At 48.9% G+C, this 10,842-nt stretch overlaps 1 protein-coding gene across 1 annotated transcript; it reads right to left on the minus strand.

Annotated features, from left to right (window-relative positions):
* Positions 1-6,940: 6,940 nt before the first annotated feature.
* On the minus strand, positions 6,941-9,496 carry LOC119321917 (subtilisin-like protease SBT1.4). The gene has a single exon (XM_037595428.1). The coding sequence runs from the start codon at positions 9,494-9,496 to the stop codon at positions 7,136-7,138; it is 2,361 nt and encodes a 786-aa protein (XP_037451325.1). The 3' UTR covers positions 6,941-7,135.
* Positions 9,497-10,842: the final 1,346 nt, after the last annotated feature.

Raw genomic sequence — 10,842 nt, forward strand, 5'->3', positions numbered from 1 at the left:
CGTTCATACATAGGAGGACATGCACGGGTATTGTCCTTCTTTTATGGTGGCATCTCTGTCATATATTATGTATGAGACACTCTATTGAGTGTCTTTCTAAATCAGATAGGGACAATTGTACCTTTTTGCGAAGTCTAGAAGGACGAAGCCACCACATGCTATTAATGATGTCCTAGGCTTACAAGAACACTTGTAACAAAAGAAGAGTACAAAAAGACCAAAGGATAGTTCGTCGCATCTTCGACTTGCACAAGCTGATGGCGCACACTGAGGCTAGCTCTATGCCACTTCTGCTTCGAATCGGCAAAGTCAATAAGTCGTTGTAACTGTAATCGAGAAGTCACGAGACATTGGAAGAAGATGCCAACAACGATCCAAAGCACATACCATCAACCTAAAGAAGAAGGCTCGAACGATGAGATGTAATCCCATGTATACGCCGACAACACACTCGAAGGATCCTATCGATGAGAACGTCGACGTCACTTCGAACTGAGGCAGAACCATTGAGGCTAATGACTCTGCCCCGCAACCCGATAGGATATAGGAAAATCAATCCCCACACGCCCAACGACTACGCTGGAACTAGCACCACCATGACACGTGCTTCTCCATAATGCTCCCATAGCCACCAGCTTTGGGTCAGAGATATTTATCGCATTGCCTCGTCACCTCCACTGCCCGGATGAAGTCATGAGAACATCAAAACCTAATGAACTAAACCAAGTCTCGATGGCCTTCTGGCACTCTAGCCGTCTGCCAGAGGCAAGCACTAGTAGATAAACCACCATTAGTCCCGGTTGGTAAGGGCCTTTTGTCCCGGTTCCTGAACCGGGACTAAAGGGTCGTTACTAATGCCGTGACCCTTTAGTCCCGGTTCAGTCCAGAACCGCGATAGATGGGCCTCCACGTGGCCGGTGCGCCGAGCCCACGCAGGAGGGCCTTTGGTCCCGGCCTCCATGTGGACTAATTTTTATTTTTTTCCAGTTTTTTTGTTTCGTTTTCTGCATTATTATTTTTTTATTTTTTTTGCTTTATTTTTTAATTCTTTTTGCTTTTAGTTTTAGAAAAACTATAAACTTTCTGTTAGTGCCATTAGTTTTCAAATTTGAAAACACTTTTTTTGTTTTTTTGTTTTCTTTGTTGCTTTATTTATTTTATTTTGTTTCTACTTACAACAAAATACTTATTGTTGCTATTTTTATTTTGTTTTCAGGTTTTTTGTTTTGTTTTCTGCATTATTATTTTTTTGTTTTTTGCTTTATTTTTTAATTCTTTTTGCTTTTAGGTCAGTAAAATTATAAACTTTCTGTTAGTGCCATTAGTTTTCAAATTTGAAATTTGAATTCTTTAAAATTTGTGTGAATCACAAGTTTGTGATTAACTTTACTAAAAAATGAACATAGATGCGCCTATAGAGAAAATTCAACCTAAATTCATAATAAATTTCTATGAATTTCAGAGAAATTCACTATGAATTTAGGTCAAATTCCCTGTATAGAGGCATCTATTTTTACTTTGAGAGGAGCTCAACAAGGCAGAGAGGGATGGGCTTATAAACCGGTGTGAGCGCCATTCGGTTGGCGAGGTGGGACTAAACTCTGAGCGCAACGAGGACCAACTCTTTAGTCCCGGTTTGTGGCACAAACCGAGACTAATGGTCATGGGCCAGGGGCGAGGCGCATTGGTCCCGGTTCATGCGTGGAACCGGGACCAATGGCCCCACGTGGCTGCCCTCTTGAGAGTGTTCTTGGTGAGAACATAGTTGACAAGGAGCGAACCGGGATTAATGATATTACTAGGGCCGAACCATAAGACATTAAAACATTTCAAATGAACTCTAAAAAATTTGAAAGTTGACATGGTATCATAATTTCACCCACATAGCATGTGCATGTACAAAACAGACAATGGTATCATACTCGTCTGTTATAAAGTTGGCATGGTATCATCATAATAGTTGCGGGAGAAAGTCTTCACATTTTCTTCGCTTGTGTCATTTGCTTATTGCGCCATAACCATAGATAATCTTCATCGCTTATCAGGATGCTTGGTCAGCCTTGACTTTGAAGGGAGGAATTTCATGAAACTTTTCATAATCTTCAGACATGTCCGTCTTGCCCTTCACTCCCACGATGTCCCTTTTTCCTGAAAGAACTATGTGGCGCTTTGGCTCATTGTATGATGTATTCGCTTCCTTATCTTTTCTTTTTCTCGGTCTGGTAGACATGTCCTTCACATAGATAACATGTGCCACGTCATTCGCTAGGACGAACGGTTCGTCAGTGTACCCAAGATTTTTCAGATCCACTATTGTCATTCCGCATTATGGGTCTATCTGTACCCCGCCTCCTGACAGATTGACCCATTTGCACTTAAACAAAGGGACCTTAAAATCATGTCCGTGGTCAAGTTCCCATATGTCCACTATGTAACCATAATATGTGCCATTTCCCCTCTTGGTTGTTGCATCAAAGCGGACACTTCTGTTTTGGTTGGTGCTCTTTTGATCTTGGTCAATCATGTAAAATGTATTCCCATTTATCTCGTACCCTTTGTAAATCAATACAGTCAAAGATGGTCCCCTGGACAACAAGTACAGCTCATCACAAACAGTGTTGTCACCTCTAAGACGTGTTCCCAACCAACTGCTGAAAGTCCTGATGTGTTCACATGTAATCCAGTCGTCGCACTGTTTCGGGTGTTTGGAGCGCAGACTGTTCTTGTGTTCATCGACATACGGGGTCACCAAGGTAGAGTTCTGTAGAATTTTGTAGTGTGCTTGAGACCAAGAATATCCGTCCCTGCATATTATTGAGTCCCTTCCAAGCGTGCCTTTTCCAGTCAGTCTCCCCTCATACCGCGATTTAGGGAGACCTATCTTCTTAAGGCCAGGAATGAAGTCAACACAAAACCCGATGACATCCTCTGTTTGATGGCCCATGGAGATGCTTCCTTCTGGCCTAGCGCAGTTACGGACATATTTCTTTAGGACTCCCATGAACCTCTCAAAGGGGAACATACTGTGTAGAAATACGGACCCCAGAATGACAATCTCATCGACTAGATAAACTAGGACGTGCGTCATGATATTGAAGAAGGATGGTGAGAACACCAGCTCGAAACTGACAAGACATTGCGCCACATCACTCCTTAGCCTTGGTACGATTTCTGGATCGATCACCTTCTGAGAGATTGCATTGAGGAATGCACATAGCTTCACAATGGCTAATCGGACGTTTTCCGGTAGAAGCCCCCTCAATGCAACCAGAAGCAGTTGCGTCATAATCACGTGGCAGTCATGATACTTTAGGTTCTAGAACTTTTTCTCTGGCATATTTATTATTCCCTTTATATTCGACGAGAAGCCAGTCGGGACTTTCATACTAAGCAGGCATTCAAAGAAGATTTCTTTCTCTTCTTTCGTAAGAGCGTAGCTGGCAGGACCTTCATACTGCTTCGGAGGCATGCCGTCTTTTTCGTGCAAACGTTGCAGGTCCTCCTGTGCCTCCGCTGTATCTTTTGTCTTACCATAAACGCCCAAGAAGCCTAGCAGGTTCATGCAAAGGTTCTTCGTCATGTGCATCACGTCGATTGAAGAGCGGACCTCTAGGTCTTTCCAGTAGGGTAGGTCCCAAAATATAGATTTCTTCTTCCACATGGGTGCGTGTCCCTCAGTGTCATTCGGAACAGCTAGTGCGTCGGGACCCTTTCAAAAGATTACGTGTAAATCATTGACCATAGCAAGTACGTGATCACCGGTACACATGGCGGGCTTATTTCGGTGATCTGCCTCGCCTTTGAAATGCTTGCCTTTCTTTCGACATTGATGGTTGGTCGGAAGAAATTGACGATAGCCCAGGTACACATTCTTCGTGCAGCTTCCCAGATATATACTATCAGTGTCAAGTAAACAGTGCGTGCATGCGTGGTATCCTTTGTTTGTCTGTCCTGAAAGGTTACTGAGAGCGGGCCAATCGTTGATGGTCACGAACAGCAACGCCTTTAGGTCAAATTCCTCCTGTTTGTGCTCATCCCACGTACGTACACCGTTTCCATTCCACAGCTGTAAAAGTTCTTGAACTAATGGCCTTAGGTACACATCAATGTCGTTGATGGGTTATTTAGGGCCTTGGATGAGAACTGGCATCATAATGAACTTCCGCTTCATGCACATCCAAGGAGGAAGGTTATACATACATAGAGTCACGGGCCGGGTGCTGTGATTGCTGCTCTGCTCCCCGAAAGGATTAATGCCATCCGCGCTTAAAGCAAACCATACGTTTCTTGGGTCACTTGCAAACTCATCCCAGTACTTTCTCTCGATTTTTCTCCACTGCGACCCGTCAGTGGATGCTCTCAACTTCCCGTCTTTCTTACGGCCCTCACCGTGCCATCGCATCAACTTAGCATGCTCTCCGTTTCTGAACAGACGTTTCAACCGTGGTATTATAGGAGCATACCATATCACCTTTGCAGGAACCCTCTTCCTGGGGGGCTCGCCGTCAACATCACCAGGGTTATCTCGTTTGATCTTATACCGTAATGCACCGCATACCGGGCATGCGTTCAGATCCTTGTACGCACCGCGGTAGAGGATGCAGTCATTAGGGCATGCATGTATCTTTTGCACCTCCAATCCTAGAGGGCATACGACCTTCTTTGCTACGTATGTACTGTCGGGCAATTCGTTATCCTTTGGAAGCTTCTTCTTCAATATTTTCAGTAGCTTCTCAAATCCTTTATCAGGCACAACATTCTCTGCCTTCCACTGCAGCAATTCCAGTACGGTACCAAGCTTTGTGTTGCCATCTTCGCAATTGGGGTACAACCCTTTTTTGTGATCCTCTAACATGCGATCGAACTTCAGTTTCTCCTTTTGACTTTCGCATTGCGTCCTTGCATCGACAATGACCCGGCGGAGATCATCATCATCGGGCACATCGTCTGGTTCCTCTTGATCTTCAGCAGCTTCGCCCGTTGCAGCATCATCGTGCACATCGTCTGGTTCCTCTTGATGTTCAGTAGCATCACCGTATTCAGGGGGCACATAGTTGTCATCGTACTCTTCTTCTTCGCCATCTTCCATCATAACCCCTATTTCTCCGTGCATCATCCAAACATTATAGTGTGGCATGAAACCCTGGTAAAGCAGGTGGGTGTGAAGGATTTTCCTGTCAGAGTAAGACTTCGTATTCCCACATATAGGGCATGGACAACACATAAAATCATTCTGCTTGTTTGTCTCAACCATTTCGAGAAAATCATGCACGCCCTTAATGTACTCGGAGGTGTGTCTGTCACTGTACATCCATTGCCGGTTCATCTGCGTGCATTATATATAATTAAGTGTGTCAAAAATCATTACAAAACATCATGAATAGATAATTAAGTGACCAAATTAATAGAAGTTCATCATCACATTAAAACCAAAGTACATACATAGTTCTCATCTAACAACATAAAGCTCTGCAGAGCATCTAAATTAATTAAACCATACATTGAAACTAGGTAAAACATTTCAATGCGAAAACAAATGCGATCATAATCGCAACCAAGGTAACAACTGATCCAACGGCATAATGATACCAAGCCTCGGTATGAATGGCATATTTTCTAATCTTTCTAATCTTTAAGCTTATTGCATCCATCTTGATCTTGTGATCATCGACGACATCCGCAACATGCAACTCCAATATCATCTTCTCCTCCTCAATTTTTCTTGTTTTTTCCTTCAAGAAATTGTTTTCGTCTTCAACTAAATTTAACCTCTCAACAATAGGGTCGGTTGGAATTTCTGGTTCAACAACCTCCTAGGTAAATAAAATCTATGTCACGTTGGTCGGCATAATTGTCATAAACAATAAATGAACCAATAGTTATGAAAAGATAATATATACCACATCCGAATCATAGATAGGACGAGGACCGACGGGGGCGGATACCAAAACCATCGCACTATATAAGATGCAATAATAAAAGTAAGAAAATAATACAAATATCTATCTAAACATACAAGTAAGAATATTTTTCCTTTCAGAAAGAAGATAAGAATAAGAGGCTCACCACGGTGGTGCCGGCGATGAGATCGGCGCGAGTGATCGACGACGGTGAAGACGGGGATGGGGCGTGACGGACCGCTAAACCTAGACAAATATTGAGGAAAATGGAGCTTGGAGGTCGAGCTTGGAGAGGAGAAAGCTTAAGTAGTGTGGCTCGGGCATTCCATCGAACACCTTGTGTGCATAGGAGGTGAGCTAGAGCACCACCAAGCCCTCTCTCCCTCGACGGCCAGAAAAAACAGAGCAGTGTGCTCTGCTCTTAAGCGAGGGGATATATATATAGGCACCTCATTGGTCCCGGTTGGTGGTATGAACCGGGACTAAAGGGCAGCCTTTGGTCCCGGTTCAAGCCACCAACCGGGACCAATGGTGGTGGGCCAGGAGCGAGGCCCATTGGTCCCGGTTCGTCCCATCAACCGGGACCAAAAGGTCCAGACGAACCAGGACCAATGGCCCACGTGGCCCGGCCGGCCCCCGGGGCTCATGAACCGGGTCCAATGCCCCCATGGGTCCCGGTTCTGGACTGAACCAGGACTAATGGGCTGACCCGGCCTGGACCTTTGCCCCCTTTTCTACTAGTGAAGGGGCCAGAATTAGCGGGCGAAGAATTAGGGTTGTGTGGCGGCTAGGTTTTTTTCCTAGTGAAAAGGCTTTATGCAACAAAATTTAACCTCTATGTGTTGAACTGTTGATTTTTTTAGTTTTCTCTTGCGGGATAATACTTGTATTACTCAAAATCAAGAATTAGTCAAGAATTTCATTTGGACCGAACCCAAGCCACACAACAGTTCGGCATTGCAATCTTCCAAAATTTGTGAGAAAGTGACTAGCGTAATTTTTTGTGCCACCAACATGAGTAATACAAGAAGTACGCTCGATCAAACTTTCTTTGATCTCCTTTATTAGAAAGGCATATTTTGATCTATTAGTATCTCTGCTTTGCTTGAATATTTCTCTTTGAACTTGGCTTTCTTTGAAATTAAATAAAGCAAGGCCTCTTGATCCAACCACGCGAACTGAAATTTACAACAAATGAGGTAAACTACTATAGTACCCACCCACACCGATCACATTCACATGTCCGCAACCTTGCTCGCTGGCCAGGTGATGGCGATGGGGCTAGTCACCGTGTGCTTGCGGTCGCTCCACTCGATTGACCCGAACGTGTGATTCCCCTTGACGCTCCCGAAGATTCGTTGCGCAAAGGTGATCACGTACTCTTGCGTCTTCTGCGTCGCGGTGAACCTCAGCGTCCGGGGGCTCACTGTGACGAGCACGCCGTCCGGGGCGGTGACCTTGGCCCTGTACGTAGCCCTGGCATCGCCGCCGACGTTGCGGACGACGCGGCGCTGCCTGACGACCGCCAGTTTGTTCGCGGTGAACACCACCGAGAAGGCCGGATAGTTGTGGTCGCCGACGGAGGAGCCCGCGCGCGTCGAGCAGTTGGTGGACGAGCCAAACACGGCGATCTGCTTGTCTGTGTAGCCCAGCGCGCACAGAAAGGTGATGTAGTCCTCCGTGCCGGCATCGTACACCAATCCCGGGTCGACCGCGCGGTTGGGATCGACGTGCCCGGCCCCTCGCGCGAATGGCGTGGACGCTTTGCCCGTGGACATGTCACCGATGACGCCGCCAGCGCTGTCGATGTTGTACGCGGTGGTCATCAGGGCCGACTTGATCATGGCGGGGCTCCACTCCGGCCTCGCCTGCCGGAGCAGCGCGGCGATGCCACTCACGTGCGGGCATGACATGGACGTGCCCGATATGATGTTGTACTTCACTCGCCTCGTGTCGCTGGCGAGCTCCGAGGGTGAGTTAGCCCCCGTCCAAGCGGCGAGGATGTCCACGCCTGGCGCGGTCACGTCCGGCTTGAAGATCTCCGCCGCGCGGGTGTTCGGGCCGCGGCTCGAGAAGGACGCCATTCTAGGGGAAGGAGGCGTCGGGCCGACCACGGTGCCACGGAACACGATCGTCGCAGTAGGCGATGTCTGCGCGCTTATGTACTTCTTGATCTTCTCGGCAGCGGCAAATGTGACAGCCGTGGCGGGGTGGACATAGGCGCTGGTCATGGCCTGCTCGCCATATGCTTCGGGGCTTCCGAAGATTGCTCCGGCACCACCAGCGAGCTTTACGGCTTGTTCTTTGGCAGCCCGGGCGTACACGCCAGGGTCGCAGAAGACGATCTTCCCGGCTACCATGGTGGCATTCAGCTTCCCTGCTTCGCATATTTTTGAGCCCACTTCCCCTGCGTGGACCAGTGGTATCTTGGTCGCGCCCAGCGGCTCGCCCGCGTAGAGAGAAGTACCAGTGTAGGTCTCGCCGTTGCCGAGAACGACGTCGGCCGGGAATTGGCGATTGAGGGTGGATGCGCCGACTGTCAAGAACCATGGCGCGACGTTCACGGCGGTGGACTCTTTGGGGCCGGAGTTTCCCGCGGAAGCCGAGACGACGATGCCCTTGCTGACGGCGTGGAACGCGCCCACGGCGGTCATATCGCTATAAAAGTCTGGGGCCTTGCCGTTGGAGCCGAGGGAGAGAGAGATGACATCGACACCGTCCGCGATCGCCTCATCAAACGCGGCGAGGATGTCAGAGCTCGCGCACCCTTTCCAGCACACTTTATAGACGGCAATGCGCGCGCCCGGGGCCATGCCGACGGCCTTTCCTCTGGCGTAATCGTAGAAGGCTGCATCGGCAACAGCAGAGCCGCCGGCGGTGGAGGAGGTGTGGGTGCCATGGCCGTTGGTGTCGAGCGGCGACTCAGAGTCCTCACCGAACGCACTGCCGCGCGCAGCTTTCTGCCCTTTGTGGAAGAACTTGGCGCCGACGAGTTTGTTGTTACATAGCGCGGAGCCGTTGAACGACGGTCCCGAGACGCACCCGCCGCGGAACTTGCCGGGCGGCAACGGCGGCAGCGACGCGTCGGCAGCGAAGGACGCGCGGCCTTCCGGGTACACGCCGGTGTCGAGGACCCCGATGACGACGTCGCTGGCGCCGTTGGACGCCGGGAGCAGCCTGGAGGACGGCGAGAGGCCGAGGAAGGACGGCGTGAGGGTGGTGTGCAGCTCCTGCATCACGTCGGGCACGACGGCGAGCACGGAGCCCGAGGACGCGAGGCGCGCGGCCTGGCGCCCCGTGAGCCGCGCCGCGAAGCCCGTGGCGGCGTGCGAGTAGGAGTAGAGCACCCTCGGCGCCGGGCTGGAGAGCTCGACGGGGAATTGGTCGCGCAAGAACGAGCCGTACGCACGGGTCGTCAGCAGGCCGCGGCGCGGCAGCCGTGGCGCGTGCCCGGCCGCGACGTGCACGATGTAGGAAGACTGCACCTCCGCCGTCCTGATCTCCACCTCCACCTCCGTTGCCGCCACCGGAGGGGCTACGACGGCGAAGGCGAGCAGGACGCACAGAGCCGCGAGTGGTGTGAGACTGAGCTCCATTGTTGCTGCAAGCTGCCAGTGGTTGCTGTGTGGTAGCAGCAGGGACGGGGAAGACGAATAAGTAGGCGGGCACCGCGGGAGCACGCGGAGGGAGTGGAGTGGTTGCCGATCCAAATCATTGACGGGATTCGAAAGGTTTCAATCTCCGCACGAGGTAGCTCCGATCTACGCGAGTTTTTTTATTGCGAGAAGCCGATAGCGAGACTCGCGTGCTACTTTAAGATATCCTAATTTTCGATATTGTGCTGATATCATTCTCTTTCAAAATTGCTGTAGGAACGCACGAAGCCTTCATTTTGATTTTGGCATGAAAAATATGGAGCATGTGTGTCCTTGAACTGATTGCAAAACTAGTTAAACTCATACTCCCTCCGTTCCAAAATAGATGACTCCACTTTACACTAACTTTAGTGCAAAGTGAAGTCATCTATTTTGGAACGGAGGAAGTATTTTTTATAGGAGTAATTAATACTATACTTGTATTGAGAAAATTACACTGGGACGTGCATGTTGAATTATTGAACATTTTCTCGGCACGCTATTTACAACACGCTATAGTGCGCTATTTACAACGATGTAGCACACTAATTTTTTCCAGTGGATGTAGACCTTCAATATTTTCCTCAGTTGAAAATCAAAGTTGAAAGATCGAGGATGTCGCCTAGAGGGGGCGGGGTGAATAGGCGCTTTAAAATAATTACGGTTTAGGCTTGAACAAATGCGGAATAAACCTAGCGGTTAATTTGTCAAGCACAAAACCTACAACAACTAGGCTCACCTATGTGCACCAACAACTTATGCTAAGCAAGATAAGCAACTATGTGATAGCAAGATATATGACAAAGAACAATATGGCTATCACAAAGTAAAGTGCATAAGTAAAGGGGCTCGGGTAAAAGATAACCGAGGCACGCGGAGACGATGATGTATCCCGAAGTTCACACCCTTGCGGATGCTAATATCCGTTTGGAGCGGTGTGGAGGCACAATGCTCCCCAAGAAGCCACTAGGGCCACCGTAATCTCCTCACGTCCTTGCACAATGCAAGATGCCGTGATTCCACTAAGGGACCCTTGAGGGCCGTCACCGAACTCGTACAAATGGCGACCCTTGGGGGCGATCACCGAACCCGTACACTTTGGCAACCCTTGGGGGCGGTCACCGGTACCCGTCAAATTGCTCGGCGCAATCTCCACAACTTAATTGGAGACCTCGACGCTTGCCCGGAACTTTACACCACAATGATTGAGCTCCGAACACCACCAACCGTCTAGAGCGCCCAAGCACCCAAGAGGAACAAGCTCAAGGGCACCAAGCACCCAAGAGTAATAAGCTTCTCAACTTGTA

The sequence above is a fragment of the Triticum dicoccoides genome, chromosome 6B (genome assembly GCF_002162155.2).
Source record: "Triticum dicoccoides isolate Atlit2015 ecotype Zavitan chromosome 6B, WEW_v2.0, whole genome shotgun sequence".
Lineage (NCBI taxonomy): Eukaryota > Viridiplantae > Streptophyta > Magnoliopsida > Poales > Poaceae > Triticum > Triticum dicoccoides.

What these genes read in the sequence shown, in the direction of transcription:
- LOC119321917 (XM_037595428.1), bottom strand. Translation starts at nt 9,496, where the DNA reads ATGGAGCTCAGTCTCACACCACTCGCGGCTCTGTGCGTCCTGCTCGCC.